The sequence below is a fragment of the Mya arenaria genome, chromosome 6, assembly GCF_026914265.1.
Source record: "Mya arenaria isolate MELC-2E11 chromosome 6, ASM2691426v1".
Taxonomy (NCBI): Eukaryota; Metazoa; Mollusca; class Bivalvia; order Myida; family Myidae; genus Mya; species Mya arenaria.
The window spans coordinates 50,545,162-50,567,779 of NC_069127.1; the positions used below are offsets into that span (position 1 = coordinate 50,545,162).

At 33.2% G+C, this 22,618-nt stretch overlaps 1 protein-coding gene across 1 annotated transcript in view; it reads right to left on the reverse strand.

Moving 5' to 3' along the window:
• Positions 1–9,723: 9,723 nt before the first annotated feature.
• Positions 9,724–22,618, reverse strand: part of LOC128237870 (ankyrin-3-like) — a 14,791-nt gene continuing 1,896 nt past the window's right edge. The window contains exons 3-18 of the mRNA XM_052953450.1: positions 22,355–22,553; positions 22,075–22,169; positions 20,803–20,961; positions 20,199–20,301; positions 19,699–19,891; positions 18,757–18,943; positions 18,306–18,467; positions 15,991–16,079; positions 15,206–15,352; positions 14,926–15,055; positions 13,996–14,132; positions 13,350–13,468; positions 13,020–13,234; positions 12,470–12,499; positions 11,915–11,994; positions 9,724–9,857 (exon numbers count right to left, since the gene is read on the reverse strand). Coding sequence (XP_052809410.1) covers positions 11,923–11,994; positions 12,470–12,499; positions 13,020–13,234; positions 13,350–13,468; positions 13,996–14,132; positions 14,926–15,055; positions 15,206–15,352; positions 15,991–16,079; positions 18,306–18,467; positions 18,757–18,943; positions 19,699–19,891; positions 20,199–20,301; positions 20,803–20,961; positions 22,075–22,169; positions 22,355–22,553 — 2,037 coding nt within the window. The 3' untranslated portion in view covers positions 9,724–9,857; positions 11,915–11,922. The remainder of the gene's footprint in view (positions 9,858–11,914; positions 11,995–12,469; positions 12,500–13,019; positions 13,235–13,349; positions 13,469–13,995; positions 14,133–14,925; positions 15,056–15,205; positions 15,353–15,990; positions 16,080–18,305; positions 18,468–18,756; positions 18,944–19,698; positions 19,892–20,198; positions 20,302–20,802; positions 20,962–22,074; positions 22,170–22,354; positions 22,554–22,618) is intronic.

Consider the following 22,618-nt stretch of genomic DNA (forward strand, 5'->3'; position numbering starts at 1 on the left):
TTCAATTATGACTTTTGGGACAAAATAACCTAAATGGCGAATTTAACTCTCAATTCTTTTAGTCGTTACAGAAATCAGAAAACTAGCAAACTATAAGCTCCTGCATTTTCTATTAAGTGAATACTTGGACATTCATTTTGACATACATTCTTCGAGGGTGCACACTTGAGATATAAAGGAAAACATTCTAGAAGGAGGAAGCATGACGCAACAGTGGTCTAGTGGCTGACAACTAAGTTGTTAACTAATGATCATTGAATACTTACCGTTATCATGGGGCCCATTACCTAACAATATACTCTCTGCCTTGAGCCGATGGATATACCAGTGGCGTCGTTACATAAACGTTCACCACTTGTCCACCAAAGGGATCCTTCGGATTCATAAAATGCATAATATCTTATATGGTATGACAAATGACAATATCTATCGGTTCTAACGACATCAATGAGCACCACGTTAGCACCGGCTAATCTTGAATCATTCGGTGATGATTTTGCCAAGAACGGTTTAATTGAGTTTTGGTTAACAAATAATAAAGACAACTATAATTAATACGAGATTCGAATACGTGATTTGCTATGTAAGTAAGTTTCGTTAAACTTTTGGTTAAAGCAAGTTGAAGACATGCCATTTTTTGAGCACCAAACCTTTAATGACACGTAGCGTAGTTGATTTGTTCCACCTGTCCAAAGGCAAATTAAAGTATGGCAATACAGAGGGCAATTATATGTCAGAGACGTTTTCTTCGTCGTTAGTCTGGTGCCAATGGATCAGGGAATCACATATCCAATTAGGACTCTTATCGTTTATGGAAGATTGGCTAGAAACGAAATCAGAGCATTTTAAAGCAAAATTCAAAAATGTAGTAAAAATAAAGGTTTAATAAGAAGCTCAGCGTCACACGCAGTGTCTCATCATTGAAGGTAATTTTACCCGGAATAAAGTAATTATTAAAAAAACGTCATAACCAATCATAACTTAACTACTCTTGAAGTTGAAGGAGAATCCCAACTAACCATCTTGAACCATTTTTGTTTCGATATATCAGGTGGTGACGCACATCTAAAGTTGCAACCCGAAATTGTAATCCCTTTGACGTCCATCCTGGAGCCGAACCTGTTAGACATCACTTAAACGAAGTACCAGAGCGAATCGAAATGTGTATGCTGCGTCAGTGTGACCATTTATGGCTTCGTTTAACTTTCCACTCATTATTTTTGATTTGAGCCTGCAGGCTCAGGTACCCGGTGCCCTAGCTTTGGCTTCGCCTGACATTCATAACTTTTGTATGGTTTAATGTGTTTTATTTAGGAAATCAATAAGACACATTCTACAAAAGTATCAAAGTTTGGATCGATCGATATGTAGTTAAACCAACTGGCATTTATTTTCTAAAACTATGCAAATATAAGAAAGAGCAGATGATGATGTCTTTTTAAAGAATCGTATTAGAAAACCCATTAATTGTAAAACTGTCAAATTCTAACGGATCAAGTAAGTTGTACTTAGATTTAAACTAATACGAATGGTCATTAAACGTTTTGATTTCTGCTTAATGAGTAAGACATGATGTTTTTAAAGCACACCTTCATAACAAATGTCCTCGTAAATGGTTATATTTAACAATGGATAGGCGATAGCATTCCAAAGCTGAGTTCAGGAACAAATGATGCACGTACCGAGACGGAATTGGTTGATTCTGTAATTACTGGAATGTCGTTTTCAAATAGTTTGATTACTTCGAATTCTTAAGTCTCATTTTCGTTACATGTATCTTAAGGATACTAATTTAAATGTTGTCATCTACAGGTAGCCATTTCCATACTCAGTGTGAACTGCATTTTGCCTTGACCTAAAAAGACCCAGACGTCACCGATCACCGAACATGACGTCAGTGATTATAACGTTGATCTCACTCGACGCAACATCATACAAAAGAACCGTCTTCTCAAATGATGTAATTCTTTCATCTCTCAAAGACAGCGTGTTTAAATGTTATCTTGGCTATAATTCAATAATCTTGCGGGTTTCCTTTGTCGGTTGCTAGAAACGATTCATCTAGGAAGCAGAGCTTTGTTCTAGATTTGACTCCTCTAAACGCGTTTTTTTTTTCTCAAAGCTTTTCAATGTTTTTTTTAAGAATTGCGACCTTTGAGGTTACCTTCACACCTTGCATTTGTAAAGGTCTATTTTTTAAGGAGCCGTCAAAGATATACATGCCAGGTCACTATAAAGGCAAACTATTCGGTTCTGAAAAGTTAACCCGGTAAAGTGATGATAGTTGGATTTCATTGTTAAAAGTACACTTCTTAAATAAATTTGTGATGTATTATTATTTTGTAACATATTAAAATGTACTAGAACGTATTTTTTTTTTGGAAATCAGTATAAGTTGTGTTGTGGCTGTTCTCAGGTCCAGGTATAGTTGATTGATTGCTTACGAACGCAGGCATTCAATACTTTCAGTAAGTGCTGTGACACATTTGAAACGGTTGTGTGTTTGTAAAATATTTTGCATATTCTTTTTATCGCACTAGTGAAAGTTTCCATATAAAGATATCAAATTGTTGTGTAAATCCCATTGTTATGTGTGTGTGTGTGTGTGTGTGTGTGTGTGTGTGTGTGTGTGTGTGTGTGTGCGTGCGTGCGTGCGTGTGTGTTTGTAATTGTGTGAAAGTATTGATGTGGTGTCATGAATATTTGACGATTCTGAAAAGGAAATAATTGTTTTACTCACGATATATGAGAAATATGTTTTCAAGTTTCTTAAATAAATTACGTAATAAATATGACTGGTATATGAAACTGCAACACAAATTTATTATTTGTGTTCGACAACAAAAATAACGCAGGTCATCATTAAACTTTATTTCAAACTGAAAACTTTTTATCAATATAAATCATTCTGTTAAAATACTGTTTATAATAAAATAAAACAAAGACAACAGTGTTTAACTATAAAAAATATTAGAAGAATAACACTCTCATAATTGATTATTCATTATTAAAACAATTTTCTGATATACGTGCTACATGATGCTGAAAAATAAGTGAATAATTATATGACTACCACCAATAAAACATAACAAAATCACACAACATCAATAACAATTCAAAATAATCTGCAACATCCACCGCAATTCTTTTTGATTGGTAAATAGTATGAAAATAAAAAACAACAGCGAAATGATAAAACGATACAGTAAATCGTGTTTAGTAAATACAGCATTTCAAATAAGTTTCATTAAATTCCGTCAAGTAGTTCTTGAGTTCTTTTCGGCAAAATATGGTTGAAAAAGAACAATGAAAACCCATTACAGTACGTCTTCCTTTTAGTCGAAGCGGAGACAAAATAAAGCTAAGTATATAGACGAAATGCCAACACCTTTAAGAGCAAGTTGTCATTTGTAAACTTGTATAAGTGTTTATCAGCTTTACTATTAAGCTTTAGCTGTTATTTATTTATAATTTGTTGATAAACATCCGTTGCCTTTTTTTACTCATTTTGCTTCCGAGAGTAAAATAATATCTTATTTCGGATAAGAAAAACAAAATCATACGAGTGCAATGAATTTTTTTATATTGATCTCAATCATTTAAAAGGCATTTAATATATTTGTTTTCTATCTTAGGATGTAGTTTCACTTGTCTGTAAGTGTCAGTAAGGCATGGACCTACAGTCTCTGTGTGTCCCAGTGTGCTGTTAATCTGAAGGAGCAAACACTACTCCTGATATTATGGTTATTAAATCTCGTCGACATTAAACCTTGTGCTTAAATATTTGGCTTTTAGGTGCGTCCCATTTAATTATTGATCGAAAGGAGCAAGAATTTAACTGATGTAATTCGTTTGAAATAAACTCCTTCTTAATCAACGCATGCTTAACAGCTTTTGTAAGCATAAAGCATCAATCTAATTCAAGTATAATTTCATGTTAGATATTTTTATATTAGTCTGTTATCCAACAAAACGGTAAAAAAATTGGTGTCACTTTTTTAAAGTTATATAATCCCTCGGAGTAGGCGATTTAAAGTGCAATTGACTAACATCTTTATCCAGTGCTGGTTTCTTCGAATAGTTTTCTCTTAATTTCCTCCAGTATTACTCCTTGTTTGTCAATTTCTGTTTTCATTGTCTTCATTGCTTTCTTGAGATTTTTTTGTTTATGAATCATCTTGTTCTGGTTTATTTCAACTTGATTCTCATACTGAAACAAAGAATAATCTAAGTCAAATTATTTAGGTTGAACAATCTTTTTTCAGAATTTCAGAATATTTGAAACTCGTGTATCAACCGAACAATTTGTTTTCTATACAAAAATGTAATTCGTGGAACCGAATGATTTCGATATTGATGCTTTCTTTGCATTCCTTCTTTCTTCATCATCTTTCGCGTCCGTAAAACTTTATTTAAGCATTTAAGATACCGAGAATCAAGCCTAAGAGATTTAAATGGATTGTATCAATTTTAGCAATCAAAGAAAATAAAAACCATATTTAAGTGTGTCTTCGTCTTTGGTTTTATTACATATTAGTAGACCCATCAGTTTACCCAGTGTTATTTCTTTCCTATGTTTAAAAACATATAATCGATTACAAACATATGCAAGGTAATGACGTTTTTTCATCATTCAATCATACGCAAATGTTCACAATAACCTAACCTTTTCTGCATTTTTTGAAAGGGCTTTGTTAATTTCTTCTTCGCTTTTAAACGATTTTACGTAAACATCAATGTACCATCCTGGTGGCCAGATCAATTTACCACAACAACGCATCTTTGAAACACTCAGTAAAAGCCGTTCGACGTCAAGAACAAGTTTCACCTAAATTGGAGCACAATATAGTCAACAGTATGAATAAATACGAATAAAAGAAGATAGCACTGACACATTAAATACAACTCTTAAAGATATATGAGTTAAGATAAGCTATGCTATTACAGAAAACTTAACATCATTATGCTATGAATATGTAGTGAAGTTGTAAAATGAAATCAAATTTGTAACTATAAACGTGCCTTCATTTGTATCCCTTTGAGTTTTGCATGGTCTTGTACCGCTTTGATGTCATCAATTGCAAGACCAATCATCAGGTTCATTATTACAATGGTCATCACAATCAGGAATATACAGAAAAATGCATATGTGATCCAGTAATGGACAACCTGGTCGTGGAATACATCGTTAAAATCCAGTTCGCCGATCATCATTACGGATGTGCGAAGAATTGCGTTGGGCGCCGTTGAAAATGGCGTCTGAAATTGCAATAAATAAGGTTTACCAAAAGACAAGTAATATCTGATTTAGACTGTTTGGTACTGAGCGTTGATTATTTTTTAAAGAAAAAACTGAAATGATATTTAACATTTAATTATTGCTATCATGTCACAGCATACAAACACCATTTAAGAACGTTGCATCTATTTCACTCATAGGAAAGCCATGCACATTTCACTGTCGTACTTATTTTTATAAAATCAAGGGTCTTACCTGGTTTTGAAGTAAGCAAAAGAAACCAAGACCAAATCCAACAATGAAAAGCACGAAGATGATGAAGAACTTCATTAAGGTCCGCAATATCTTGTTGAGCATAACAACATAAATTCCAATATCTGGCCATTTTTGCAGATACATGACAATTCCAAACCAAGAAAGAACAATGGAAATTGCGCCAAGATTCCATTGAAAAGTCTAAAAACGGTACAAAATGAAATGTTATCAAATAGTCATTAGTTAAAGAAGGTTAACGGATTTGTAAGAACCGGTTATTCATCTGTTATAACGTATGCTACGAGGACCGACGAGTTATAACTCGCCTCTTCCTTCGTATTTTGCATAGTATCGGGAAGTACTCATGGATTTTTTTAAGATTGTTTTCGACACTGTGTGAGTTTTTATCGGTATCAAAAAGTTCTATAGGAAACATTTAGATGAGCTGCAACGTATCTAATCGTAAAGATGGAAAATAAACCGGATTTTCAATATCAAAATCAATTTTTATGTTGCCGTCATAGCGTTTTGAAAAAAATTCAAATAAACCCGTTAATACCTCGCAATATACATTCTTCCTGATATAAGTTATTGACAGATTTACACAAGATCCAGCCACAGCGATCAAAACTTTAAAAGACTTGAACAGTTCCGCAGTAAATCGAACTATATCGTGCACAATACCTAGACTTGAACAAACCGGTAGATCGAACCATATGGTAAAAAAACTAATATATTGAAACACACGCAGTAGGTCAAACCCGTGCAAAAATCTTAATCTTAAAAATACCCGCAGATGATCGAAGCATTCCGTATGAATACTCTTAACTTTCGTGTCTTTTTGCCACCTTACCGAAACAGAATCGAAGGAGTTTCGCCCTGTTGCGCGTGTATTCTTAGAAAGTTCAAATAAACAGTTTGTCTGTTACTATACACACTGTGGCTATTCTCGGTATTACCAGACGAGTTGTTTAGTTTATCTTTTTTGTATTGATTTATGTTAGGAAAATAGGAAAATTTCAACAGTTTGGCGGTGGTGGTAACCAATGCACATGTAGTCCTCATATAACAAAATCTACTTAAACACAGTCATGTCTATTTAATGTAAGGTAGAGTTACTTGGTCTACGTAACTAGGTCATTCTCAAAAACTTTACTGAGAAAATACTCTGCAAACGTACGTATCTGTAGTTGGTGAAGAATTGGCATCCGTCAAAATCGATCACAAATAAGAAACTGGTCACGAAGATAATGATTTCCATCACGTTAACGAAATTGAAATATTGCAAACGTCGCATAATTATTTGTATAAGCTGCAAAGTAATAACATCTATATCGTCTCAAGATTTTAACAAATCGATACTACTAAAGGAATGAAACAGCAACCTATGGTTGCCAAATACAGTATCGTTCTAGAGCTTCTAATATATAGGGAATTAAATTCAAAGGAAACTATCAATAAGAGAAGCTTTCATTGCAACGTTAAAAAGTATATGTTTATGCAATACAATGAATTGATTCAAAGTTTATATGCAAAATGTATATATTGAAAGTGTAATTATCAGAAATGTTTTTATCATGTCGTTAGTTTTGCGAAATTTCTAAATGAATTGATAAAAACCCATTTATATTTTAATCAAAAAGGGGTTAATCTAAACTATTAATCAGTATATTTATGTAATTTTATGTAACGATTTAAAAAGTAGCAATTCAGTCAGTTCTTGTTATTGTTTTGAAATTTCAAAATCATCGGTTTTACCATATCTTTAAGAATCAGCATTATTGCTAACCTGTTAATCTCAGTTTCCGGGCATTTTCAAAATAAAGGCATTTTCTTCTTTTCTTAATCGAAAATAAGCTTTACTTAAAACAGATATGAAATCATTCTCAACAAGATTAAGATGAGTTTTTTTGTTTTCATTTTTCTCACTTCAAGTTATAAAAGTTCAAATATGTTTTAAAAATCGTCAAATCAAGCTATTATTATTTTAAGATAGATTAAGTATTGATTGAATACAGTCAACAACAAGATCCGTCGTAAGACAGCGCGCTCGACTACGCCGCTTTGACTTAGAATACAATAACGATTTAATAATACCAAGTTTGGTCTCTTTATGTCAAACCTAACTAAAATTATTCGATACATAAGGTGACTTTGATGCTGCCCTCCCACCAGCCCGCCCAAACAATGACGCAAGTCATTCAAATAACTTGATTTCCCATTATGAAAATGTGGTTTAAAATATACAAATATGCCTTTCAAAGGAAATAAAAAAAAAAAAAAAAAAAAAAAGTTTTCAAGGGCCATAATTTGTATTTAGGCTTAAAACGGAGTTATGTCTTACTGTAAGATGGTCGTAAATAATTTTGAATTTTATTAAGTGCATTTAATGAACGGTATAAAAGTTTTTTTATTAAAATCCCAACTTGCCCTTAACTTTTACTTGCCTAAAACTTTAACCTAAGTCAATCAGGGGCCATAACGTGTATTAAGGATATGGAGTTATGTAACCTCATTGGGTGATGGTCCAGAACAAGTGTGTGAAGTATTAAGTCAATTGAATGAAGGGTATAGAAGTTATTAAACAATATCCCAACCTGCCCTAAAACTTTAACCTAAGTTCCATAGTCAATCAGGGGCCATAATTTGTATAAAAGATAATGGAGTTATCTAACCTCATTATGTGATGGTTCTGAACATCTGTGAAGTATTAAGTCAATTGAATGAATGGTATTGGAGTTTTAACTTTAACCTGCCCTAAAACTTTAACCTAAGTCAATCAGGGGCCATACTCTGTGTAAAGAATAATATGGAGTTATCTAACCTCATCATGTGATGGCCCTGAACAACTGTGTGAAGTATTAAGTCAATTGAATGTAGTGTATTGAACTTATAAGTGAAAATCCCAACTTGCCCTAAAACTTTAACCGGACGCCGACGCCGACGCTAGGGCGAGTAGTATAGCACACCCTCTGAACAAAGTATCGTGATAACCGCATAGCACGTTTTCGGGCTTTCTGATATAATTATTTCCAATGTAACAATCGTTATACAATTTTTTTAAAAACTTGAAAAAAGGAATTTGTCGATGTGATTTAATTTCTTCCGAACTTTTTTATTTAAAAGATTGTCATTGGCGATTAATGACAAATACTTCAATGTTGTTACCATAAAAACCACGTTGTATGTTACCTACTGATTGCGACTGCAATCATAATGTTAAACAACCCGATTGTTTTGCGGTATTGAAATGAATAAACCGTTAAAAGTATTTCTTTGTTTATGTTTCAAAATTATTACGTCTATCATGCGTGCAATTTCAATAATGAACCTTTGATATGACGTCATGCGTTTGACTTCAAAGTTTGTTTAAAAACATGTAATATATGCTCTTGTTATGTATCTTACGCAATCTTAGTATTATTCCATGAACTTCAAAGAAACACAAACAAAATCAAATTAATGCTAAGGCACACAATCGCACGTTTCCCCAAATAAAGGCTTCCTATATTTTGAAAAGATGAAACACCAACGATTTTATGTTTGCGTGTGTACAAGTGCCTATAAAGAACCCTAAAGTCCAACAACAAACCTCTTTGAAGACGTTGAGACTTGTGAAAACGTACAGAAACGTTTTGACCACGTGTAATGAAACTGGCCTTCTGTATCCAGTGTCATAATAGTCGCCACAGGTTGATTGGTTTCTACAAATAAGAGCACACACATTTTTCATGTCTCTTGTATGTTGTCTTTGGGGTTTCAATCAACGAACCGTTACACAGAATCTCTGTTAATGATTTGGTTTGTCCATGAAGTTAACATGTATATAACAACGAATATAATGCAGAAAGCATAGATATATTTCGCTATCATAAGAATTGGCAAATATTGGTATCAAATTGAAAGCATATGTGATACACGCCTATTGATCTAAGAACCGCTACGTTACCAGAAGTTGTGCACAGTAAGTGTTATCTATGTCTTTGTTGACATTTGGAATGCATCAGCAGTGAAAAACTAGTCGCCTCAACCGGGAACACAACGGGGTTTTTTAACCGCGATATTTCTATGTAGGTCTCCGAGGACGTGTCTCCTCATTTATCTTTATACGAGTTGAGAGATATTGATATAATTATTTTTTCAAAAACTACATATGACTTCACAACATTTATGACTTTCGTAAAAGAACATACATTGCGAATGGGGGTGGTGTCATTACAACGTATGCGGTCAAGAACGATAAGTAAACCGCATAAACGACGAAGAAGACGTAGTAAAAACTTCTTGCGAATTTGTCCCATTTATGCTGACGCAGGCCCTTTACCACTGGATGGACGAGTAGATTCAACTGTCCGGCTTCAGACTGAAATGTAGATATATAACATAATTTCGGTATAATGAGTATTTGTTTTGTAAAACTTCACATTTATAAATATTTATAGATAACTTTTATTATATCATTATGAATTTATTACATATTTTTGAATATATCATAAATAAAAAACCCATGTAATAATAATACATCACATAAAGTAATAATTTTGGTTTCTAGTTTTATATATTATATGTATGTAGTGTGTTGTTTGTGGAGTTTGTTACATATTTGTGGTTTGTGTATGTTTGTTCTTATTTTGCGCTCTCCCTGTGCGATTGCACGGCTTTATGTATAAACTTTCTACTTCTGGACTTGTTTCTGTAGTTGGTCATATAACTGTTCATATAAAGTACCATGGGTAAATGTTTATAAAGCGTTTAAAATGTAATAATAAACTTGGAGAACTCCACAAGTGAAAGGAAGTATGTGGACGCTCATAGAATAATGACCCGACGGTCATTATTCCTTAGGAAAGGTAACCATGGGTCATAATATATATACTCTCTAGTCACGACTCCCCTTTATCATTTTACTTTGTGTAGAGGAGTCGTAATAGTTTGACCCGGGAATTTTAGTTGCAAAACCGTATACACATGTACCATGCATCCATCGTTATGTACTCACATACCACATATTGTTTGCTACATATCATTGATAGTTGCAGAATCCACAGTCTTATGGTCTCTATGAGGTTTTTCGTAACGATATAATACACGAACTCATAATTTCATTTCGCAATCACCTCTTCAATGCTTTGCATTATTGAAATCAGTCTCGACAACATTCATCTCAGTCTCTCAGCACTTTCAGTGCTCTGTCTTCTGGAGAACAATGGCAAATATACACAACAAGAAGTCTGCACCAACGTCTTCGATTACCAAACACGCCAATTTCAACAATATTTATATGCAATGTTACGCCTTTTTATACCTTATTGCATTTCAATGTTGCTTTTAAAGTGTCTCTCTTCTCATATGAAAGAGTAAAAGTAAAAAGTATAGCCATTACAACTCAATAACCAAGTCTTAAACAAAAAACCGTTGTCTCCATAACATTTCGTGCACCTTCCTTCCAAAATGTGAAGAAAGTTTCCATTAACGAATTTTACTCATGGCAGTTGCGAATGTAAATCACATCTAATAATATTATATAGATACCATATGTTCATTGAATGAAATCTTCCGAAAAACAACAGTATTTTGACTTCTGACACCACACACGCACTTCGGACATTCCTGCTCATACCCAAAGATTGTGGATTCTCCTATTCTAACTTGTGTCAACAATCCTTACTTAAACAGTTAATTTCCAACATGAACAAATCTTTAGACCCAGCAGATTTCATTTTTGTTTTTTTAATAACAGCCTTTATGACTGAATCTGGTATTGTAAGATTGAGTGTCTTGATAACAAAATGCCATATATTATGCCAAAAACATTTTCATTTCTAAACATAATGCACAATGATACCTGCTCACCGTTTTACAGACGGAAACCCATGCAAATTTTGGAAAAGGTCGACACCTTTTTGTTATCTTGGTTCTAGATTTAAGAAAAACAAGATCAATTTATTCCGCGTAACTTGCAATTTACATATTTAATTTCTCGGTCAGTCGATAGAAACAAATTTAACACGCATAAATCGAAGCGGCAATTACAAAGAGATGTAGAAAGTAATTTCTTTGTATAACTATTTTTAAAAGGGTAACTCTTTACGCTCTAGCATAGTCATAGTTAAACACAGCTGTGTCGAAATGAAGTGAAAGTTTAATGCCAAAATGCAAGCTACTCACAAACTGTTTATTTTCTGCACACATTTTATAACAGATTTGCTGAATCATCTACATACAAAACATACTGGAGTATTATTTATATTAGTGTAAGATTGTAATATATTCCGCCCAGTGAGCACCAAGAGTTCGACCTAAGTGATGTCAAACATTTATGTATTTTTGAAAATGTTTGCGGTTTTTTTTTATTCTAGGGTTTGGCTAGGCTAAATATTTTTTCACAATAAACTCTAAAATGGCGTTAAAAGACCTTACCATCATCATCATAGGATGTTGAACTTTGAATTTATCAGAATCATTTTCATAAGCCTCGGGTGAATCCTTTTTCTTCTTATCTGAACACAAAAAGTCATGTGATCAGAATGCAATGAATGGTAGAAGCAAGAATAAAGCAGTACAAAATAAAAAAAGAATAAGGAAACGGTACATTCACAAAGGTATATATTTTATTAACTGTATTGCATTTCTCATATAATTTAACGAGTCAAATATTCGTGTTATTAGTTATAAATGTATGTCACTTTTTAGATAATTGAAATTTGTTTCGGCTTTGTGGTCTGAACAGTTTTCATTGGACTTTTGCATGCTGTGGTATCTGATCACCGCTTTGTTAGCTTCCGGATAATTCCTTTAAGCGATTTTGATAAGTTTTTCCATATTCATCTTAGACTAAAAAAGTTTCTTCTGTACGGTTTTTGATAGTAAGTTGATAATATTAAAGCGTTTTAATAGTCAATATAAAAACTAAAAGCTGAATTTTTAATCTATATAAAATTATAAGCAACTATAAGTTAAATTTGGCATACGTACAGCTGTACTGTGTCTTTGTTGGCTTCTCCTCTGTGGGAAAACATTATAAAATTCGTTAATAAAGTGTTTTGTACGTCGACTTAAAACCATAATAGATACCAGAAAAAATGATATTGATTAATCAAGCAAAATGGCATTAAAATGAAACATAATATTTGTTCAACAGAGCCTTTAATTTCAATGCATTATCATGTTTGATTAATTTGATCCAAACATAAAAGGATATGATTATGGACAGATAAAAATATTATCGAAATAATGGCGCTTTTAAACTTGGGTAAATGTGATTATGTTGTTATTTAGGAAAAAAACATTTGTAAAGGCTAATCTGTTGTTTCTGTACACACATTATATGTTGTTCTTTTTTTTTATTAAAATCAAATAAGTTAAAATTGATAATGTATTTAATTTAAAACAAATGCATCCATCTATATTGTTCTCCGTTAATAGTAATAGATAACTAGACACATCACTCAAAACATTTACATGAATCACAGCAACAATAAATACTGAATTGTTGAAAAATACAAAATAACTCTTAATGTCTTACCCCGCTCTCGGACACCTTTTTGATCTTCCCATTCTTTGATGAAATATAGATCGTCAATAAACTCGAAGTTGAATCGAGCCAAGTATTTTGTACGTTTTTCTTTCTCGTCATGTTTGTCAGGTGATATCTTTGCTTTATCTGTTTCTTCTCCATCGATGTTTTTTTTTTCTCCGCGGATGAACACATACAATTATCCAAAACTGCCTTTGCACAATCTGTTCAAATGAAACCGCTTCACGTTTTAAGGCTTGCACCTCTCATTTATATTATCATTAGAATACCTTTTATACAGGGGATAGGGTTTTCAAAGAATTCAAAACATGAGCATACCTGGCATATGACGAATCAGTTTTCTTAACGGCGTACATTCCATGCCATCGTCGTCATTTGTGTAATTTCTTAGGGCTTTCTCCCACTGGTCGGATTTAATAATTGTCATTGCAACAGACCTACAAGAACATAATTGAAAAGCACTGATTCAGTTTGTAATTAATACTTTAAAATTTAATAAATGCAATTAGATAGAAGAACAACTGTCATTGTTTGTTTTTTTCAAAATGCAATTGACATTTACATTGAAAATGATACTCGGATTGTCACTGCAATTTTAAATATTCTATTAAAATTGTTATTTTAAACGAAACAAAAGTAAAATGCTGTCTAGTATTTAAAGACGCTATCGAAAAACGGCTTTAAGTATACTTAAAATGACTGAAATACTTCTTTGCTGAAGATATTTTCCCTTCAGAATAGAATATCATAAAAAAATGATTGGTATGTAACTTTTTAATATGATCCCGAGACATCATTGTAGTTCGACAAAAAATTCCAACAACAGATAATTATTGTTCAGTTTTTTTGCTGTTACTTAAACGATTTGGTCAAGTTGTATAAGTTTGTTACATGGTAACGAATGGTTCCGATTTGATAATTTTGGTATAACATGTTATAGTATATATTATATTATAAGACTCACTCATGATGTTTGCGTATAGCGATTTCTAAGCAATTGTGGTCATTTTCGTCCAATGCAGAAACGTTGGCATTTTTGTTTATCAAGTATTCCACAACATCAGCATGTCCTTTTTGGCTGGCTACCATCAGAGGTGTAAGCTGTAAAAATAGAAGAAAAAAATATGTTCATCAATTATTCCCGAGCGTCAACATATCCTTTTTGTTGGCTACGATGAGAAACAACAATAAATATAAATCCAATATTACAACTTATTGATTTTTAGACGTTAACATTATTATATAAATTATCCTTAAACACCTCCTAAAATGTGTTTGTCTTTGCTAAGGGCAAATTAAGTAGCTTATATGTTATTCATTATAGCCGTTTGCAACAAAGCGCCATAAACCCCAATGTCTAGACGGTTTATGGTTTAAAGATTTGAATAGTTTAATAACGAAGGACGTAACTGAGCCTTCATATTCCTTAGTTTGTTTATCAGAAACATTGCACATTCAAGCCCGAAATATTTTCGAATGAAGAATTAAGCTCTAATGTATTAGAAAATTTAAAAATAGAACTGAAATTGCCATGGTTAATTTGTCAAATTAGGAATTCTGAATGTTCTTATCGTGAATAGGTCAAAGACTCTTTACATGTATCTTAAACCTACGGCAGCAGCAGAAAAGATGATAGCACATCTTTTCAATTCTATCATGTTTGCATCAAAAGTAAAAGCAAAGCATAATTAATTAACAAAAACTAATAACAATTGACATAGGATTGATGGATCGTAAGGGTTGCCTTAAATGGAAAACACAAAATCCATCCTTATACGACATATTGAATTTTAAAGATTTAATAAAGAAACACTCGCAAACAACTGGAATGTTGAAGAAAGACTAAGCCGATCAAAACAAAAAATGAAAATGATCAATTGCAAAATGGTCTTACCTTGCTTTTGTTCACTTTTTCAATTAAAACGGTTCGAGTAGACAAATGCTCGACGCATTTCAGATGTCCAGAGTCGGCCGCAACCCAAAGCGGCGTACACCCGTCATTATTCTCGCTTTCGGGACTTTTACTAAAAACGTTGTGTAATCAATAATATTGTTTTTACTTATCAAATGAATTGGATAATACAATCAATTATAAACTGAGCGTGAAATTGAAAGCCTAAAGATTATATGTCCATTTAGACTTACGTTTCCAAAAGCCATTGTTTGCTGATTACCTTATTTTGTTTTCTTTATCCTCCCGCAGTAGGACATCGAGCAATCTATCGTGTCCTTCCCTTGCCGCTAAATGATACACAGTGTCACCCTTCTCGTCTTTCTCGTACAGAAGATCACGGTTTTTCGTCACCATGTTTTCTATTATACTGCAATTTAATATGTGTCTCATGAACTTATTTTTCCTTGAGAGCATTGTGATGCATTTATCAAGCAAATGAAAAAAAAACACGATGCTATCTGTCGTTGACAGTTAACCTTCTCAATTATTATCAACGCAAACAATGTTAAACAAATCATTTTTAAAGCATGAATGCGTTCTACAGTAGTTAAAGCTAGTATTTACTACTAAAGATTTCGCAAAACAGAACATTTGTTCTCTGATATGTAATAACAAACGAATCCTAAACAACTGTTCACTAAGTGTGGAACTGTCGGGTTATTGTTTGCCTAAAAAGCGGGTTGATGCATAGAAAGCAATTTAATTAAACTACATTCTCATTGGTTCACAATAAATTTTATTCATAAAAAATAGCCTTTAGTTTTAACGTTTTACATAATAATGGTTTCGTTTAAAAGTATTGCGCCTTGAATCGGTCTATGTTCTGCGGACCTTTAGAAATACTCAGTAATATTTGCTTAGATTTATTGTGTTCATACAAATTACTCAGAGATTATTGAACTACTATCTAACTCCATAGGTCATATTTGACTAACAACGCCTAAATAGATCTAAATGATAGAAATACAAATGTAAATAAAGTTTATTGATAAAAAGTGAACTTGCCTTGTAAATCCTTTTTCACTTGCGATATGCAGGGGTGTTTTCTTTTCCGAGTCTAGGGCAATAGGTTTCGCACCATATTTTAGGAGAAACTGCAAAAATTATATTTATAATGTTATGGGTAAGGCCTAAAAAAAAAATTGTGTGGTTAGGGTAACATGACCTCAAATAATAGGTAGGGTAGGTAGGGATTTTTTTTTAGTTTGGTACAGGTTTGTTTTCTTTGTTGTTGTTCTTTTTCAACTATATTACGGTTATATTAGGACATTGCGGGGCGAAACATTCGGTAACTATGATTTTCCTGGATAAACTATCCCTTGGATTGATAGACCGGCGCTCTCCCAACTGAGCTAGCCGAGTTTTATTGTCAATCGTTACACACCTTCCGAAAGCAAAACATATTGATAATTAAATGTGACAATACTGACCTGCTTCAGCATCTCAAAAACATGTCTCTGCTATTCTCCAAGAAGGAAAGTTAGGAATATTTTATAAATTGTACAAATGGCAACATACCCAGATTACAGTCCCAGTTTAAAATAAAGTCACAGTTTTGTCAGGCACCAGCCTGTGTCAGAACTCATAGGATTTTATATTTCCTTTCTGTACTAGTAGTATGTTTGCCCTGCAGCTATTGTATTTAAACTATTTTTTTATGATAGCATCATTGAATAAAAACATGACAAGTGAAAAGGGTCATGCCTTGTCCTGCAGTGTTGGGTGGTATATTAAAAAAAGACGGCATTCAATCTTATGTTTGTGAAAACTTGTACTATTATCCAGAGACATTTTGTTCCATTGTATATACCTTACTCTGAAGAACGAAAAGTCGGAAAATTTCCCGATGAACTGTACGACAGGAATGTCGTTCATCTATTCTTCATACAAACGGGTCCATATGGCCCATTGTCGGATGTTGACATGTCAATCTCGGTTATAGACCCCGGCTCCCACAAAAACATTTTCTGTACATGTTTGAAACTCATCATGGGTGTTATTTATAGAATAATACATGGTTGACCATGGCTTTTGGTTGATAATTGCCCCAGTGTAAGGGAATAATTTTCACTGGGGCAATTATCAACCATAAGCCATGGTCAACCATGTATTATCCTGTATAATAAATATGTTTTGTCATTTCTCAATTATTTCAAATGGATTTAAAAACATGATTTTGCGGAATAATGAAGGATATGTCATATAATTAGCATCTAGTCTGAAAGTCTTAAAACTGAGATATAACAAAATGGTTTTAGAATGGCATTAGCTGCGAAAAATACCTAGTGACTGGAATTCAAAATAGCAAACCTTTTCGTACGTGTATTCAGAATAAGCCTGCAATTTTTCCATTCTTCAAATATTTCCTGTTTTACATCGGCTGATTGTGATGTTCATTTTAATAGGTGAGCACAGCTAGGGTCGATCAAGCCTAGGAGCCGTTTCATAAGAATCTCAGTTTGAATGACCCTAGCCATTTCGCTGGAAAAATTAACATTTCTCAGCGAATAAAGTAAAACAAAACGTTTCAACAAAACATTTCCTTGTCTCACTGCATTATGACCTTTACCGAATGTAAACATCCGGTACGGTTTCAGGTAGTACTCGTTACAGAAACACGGAAAGTGTCATTATTGGTAAAACTGATTTCACTATTATTGCACCCATAATTCCATTTAAATCCCTTTAAAGCTTTTAATGTTTAAATGTTTGCCTACAGAGTATACGGCGTCCATTTTATTTTCGCGAAAATGACGTCAGTGTGCACGTTTTTGTCTTCGTCAGGCAATTATGCCATAATCGCCCTGACGTGCCGTGATAATCTCACGGGCGGAGACGATAATCATTATTGCGGCAACGAATTTCTATAGTAAAATGTTACTATTTATAGTAACATGTGTCTTATGAGCTAAAACACCCGACGTTCTGGAGTGTTATGGCGACCACACGTCGTTTTTACGATGTTTATTACTGGGAAATTTGTCGCCATGATTTTGTTGTGAAGCGATTCGTACAATTTTTTTTTGCTGTAGCGATTCGCACAACTCATTTTCTTTGCGACGCGTCGAGCATAACGCCCGTACAGTACCGTACAGTTCCGTACCGGGCACAAAATGGAGATTTTTTTTCGCAAGTCCCACCAAAAACAGAAGGGTCGGGGGTATTTTCCAGATAGAGTCGGGTGACCCGAACCACACGATTATTTTTTAGGCCTGTTTTGAGTATAAAAGGGACGTAGTTGCATGTCTAATACGTTCCAAAAATGCAATTGATGTAAGTAAACTTTCAATTATCATAAAATAACATAAATTGTTTCTTACTTCAAAAACTTTTACGTTTCCAAATTGACTGGCTGTGTGCAGGGGGGTCATTTTGTTGTTATCCGTAGCTTTCAGTAACTTCTGAATTTCGTTTATAGAAGACATCAGGCCAGTCTTTTCCCTCTTTACTGCAAGGTCATTGGATTGTTTGTCTAATAGAATCTGAAAGCAAAATGAGTTTCAATCGAATTACATTGTTTATAAACATGTTATTAGTCGATGAGTCGTATTCAATCAATTATCCATATGTAGCAGCCATATTTTAAGACATAAGCTATAAAAGTTTAAGGAGTAAAACAGGAAAGAGGTTTTGTATTTTATCAGGTGCCGATAATTTGAATAATGTGGTTCACAAACTATTTTGCTTTATGTGACGTATTTCTACCACATTCTAGAACCTCAGATGTATTCATCTTAAAAATACCATTAGAATTATGCAAACATACTCTACCTTAAGAACGGCTAATTTGTTTCTTTCGGCAACAATGTGTAACACATTCCTTCCATCTGCAAGCTTTACACATGGATCAATGTCACCAGAGTTCATCAAGTCTTGTACAATTTCAGCGAAACCTTTAGCGACTGCGTGCATGAATGGAGTAAATCCGTTTTCATCCGGTGTATCTTTTGCACACTTCCTAGAAAAGAAAAAAAAACAGCATAATCAGGATTCCATATCATAATTAACATACCAATATGACCAAAAAAGGATGAAATTATATTATATGAGCTAGCACCGGCGTAGATCCGCGTATGCATTGAAGACCCATGTCTGCATCTTGTTTTCTGAATATGCATTAATAAATAAATCACGCTTTCAGAATAAAGGAAATAACTATTTTGTCACTAAATGATGTGAATACTATATTGGAACGGTCAGTGAAACGGACTTATCAGGATTATCAGTATATGGTTTCAAACGATCATGCATCAAATTTTACTCAAATTTGAAAATTAACACAAATGTACCGAAATGAACTCTTTAGATATTTTTCAATAAACGAACATTTTCTCATATGAAACGCTTAATATTTCAAAACATTACTTTTGATAAAAAATCAATAAATATATTAGGACATTCAGAAGCATCAACACAACGCTGATTGGCATTCAACTATTTTATTGACCCATTAGGGGATTAAATTTCATCAATAATTTAAAAACAAATAGTTCTAAAATCGAATGGAATACTCTGATCTCCTCTGACAAACAGCCTCCGACAAGAGACAAGGCGAGGTCAAGTTCCCTTTACGCCTGTTAATTAATGAGATGCTTATGATAGCGTCTTAAACTGATTAACTCAAGCAAACATGTGCCTACATTTCCCAGAATATTGTTGTTAACAAAATATGCTTGTCTTAAACAGTCAAAAAAACAAAACAACAACACATACCCTAATCGAAGTTTTTTCGCGCATTTTATATTGTTGTTTTCACATGCCAAATGAAATGCACTTTTCTTTAATGTGTTGTTCAAATTGATTGCGTCATGTTGAAGAAGCTTTTTAACAGCATTTTCCTTCCCATACAGAGCAGCATAGTGAAGTGCGGTCATTCCATCTTCATTCTGATAATTTATATTGCATTCTGCAAGAAAGCAAACTGATTTTAGTTGAAGAAAGCTATAATTGGCTTTTAACTGAACATTAACACTAGTCACTTTTTAAACATGTACATATGAAACGAACAACATTTCGTTTGTACATGCGATCAAAATAATATTATAGATTATTGACATGGCAGTCATTTTTTTTATTTGATCAAAAAGCAGAGCCAAGACGTAACAAAAAACCAGACTGTGCGTCAATAACTATTAAAAGATAGATAATTTGAAATGAAATGCTTAAACATATTTATTTCTTTTTGAACAGTTCAATTATAAATATAAATTCACTATATTTGTCGATCAGAAAATCTATTAGTTCTTCATTCCCATATTTGGATGCAAGCATAAGCGGCGTGTTTCCATCTCCGTCTTCGCAATCTACACCATTTTTCTACAAACATACAAGAAGATCTTTAATAAAAATAGCATTATTAGGTTTTTTTTATTAATTCATATATTAATTATAATTCATCAGTTATTATTACATTCAAGTATAATGATCATTTGTTTGCAGAAAATGAAGGCATCATTCGGGCTGACATCATATTTCGGGCTCTTTGTTTTCTGTAGAACTTTAAAAATATTCTCTGTTATTTAGTAGTATATATATATATATATATATATATATATATATATATATATATATATATAAGAAGTAACCTGCGTTAACCTGTGAAGCGTACAAGATCAGATGGAATGTATTGTTGTTCTTACAAACTATAATAAAGAGGAATACCAACACACTTACTTATCTGAGTCTTACGAAGCCAATAAAAAGATCTTTTAGAAAGAAGGAGAAATCGTATTGTTTTTGTTTTTATCTCTCTTTAAGCAGATGGCATTATCCTATTTTAATATCAAATGTATTATAATATGAACAGTGCTATCGAACCTTAGAGGTCAACAGCAGTTTCGCTGCCTCGACGTTGCCCTTAATTGCAGCAATGTGAAGAGGGGTGCGCTTATTTCCATCTATATCATCCAATTCTGCATTGTTTTGAAGAAAAAATTCAACCATATCTTTTCTGTTTTTGCCTTGTTCGTCAATGTCCTATATGAAGCGGAGTCCAACCCTGCTTGGTTCTCGCCTGAAAGAAGACTTAAACATGAACGTCCATAACAAATTATTAACATTTATAAGCCTTATTAGTATTTGTTTTTTAAACTAGTGTTTAACTTCAGTTGATACGCATATACAACGCGAAAAAAGTTCCATGAATTTGAAAATAACCTACATTTATTATGTTACTTTTATTTATTTTTTCAATCAGAAGTTGGCATATCTCCAATGGTCCACGAAGGGCACAGTGGTGAAGCGCATTAAAATCATCTTGATCCGTATCATTTAGGCTTGCCCCGTGAGACAACAGCTCTTTTACGGTAGAAACTTGATCCATGAAATTGAAACAGGAAAATCAATTCATGCATTAATTTTGTTTGTATACAATTTTATATAACAAAACAAATGCATGTGTTCGTTTTTATGCTTATAAAATTGGTACAAGGGGAGCACACACACAGATATACTTTATAAACGATGGGTCCTTAATAAATATATAACACATCTAAAACAATGTTTGGCGATACATTCGTCAATATGTGTCAAGTATGTCAGACGACTTGAAAGGTAATGACGATTAGTTCAGTTGCATGCTAAAATGCTTGCATGCAGAATATGTTTGCAACGAACATAATATATTTATTGCAGTAAATGAATACTTAAAGGGGATAAGTTCAGTTTACGGTAAGGAAGCATGGCGGTTCGGATTTAAGTAATAGCCAATTACAGTATAGGTCCGACATGATACTGTATTCCAGGTGAAGGCCAAATGAGAATGGTTTTAGTATGGAACTCCTACATTGTGTTGCATTAACAAAAAAGAACCGACATTTTCCTGTATTCGAGCAAGTATAGGTGAGACTTTTACTGTATAACATAATTTCCTTGATTATTTTTTATTTCAATGAAGTCCGAAATTGAAGATTTTCTTCAAGTATGTAAATCAGCAAGGTATATGAAACTCACAAATATCAAATAATAATAACGCTACGTTTAATACTTGTCCATAAATTCATATTTTTACACATTCAATAGCCGAAATCCTTAGCAAATCTTAACTGGTTGTCTTGATTGTAATTTTGATATAAATCGTAGATAACTTACACTTAGAAGACGTTGATGATCAGTATAAGACATAGGTTCATTCTTGCAAGCATACATAAGCGAAGTCAAATGGCTTCCAGATTTCATGTTGACTTCTGTTAATTAAATATATTCTATGTCAGAAAATGGCTTTTTATCATATTTTCATTAAACAAATGCAAACAAAATATTTACCAGCAGTGCAATCGTTTTGTAGAGCAACTAACGATAAGCTTTAAAATATTTCATAAAAGGTTACGGACGGAAAACGTACCATAGGGAAGCTAGAATAAAAGCGTACCTGCTTTGTTTTCCAACAAAAGTTGGACGGCTGCATGGTGATATTCCCTTGCTGCATAATGGAGAGCCGTCAAACCGTTTTGGTCTTGAAAGTTAACGTCAACTTTATCGGAATCCGATTCTGCATCAGTCTCCGCATCGTCTTCGTTATTGGAGTTCAATACTTTCTTAATTCCTTCAACATCACCTTTCTTTGCGCACTGAAAATGTTTTTCAGTTAAAACGTGCACTAAGCAATGTATTAAGAGCATAAGACAGAAACACT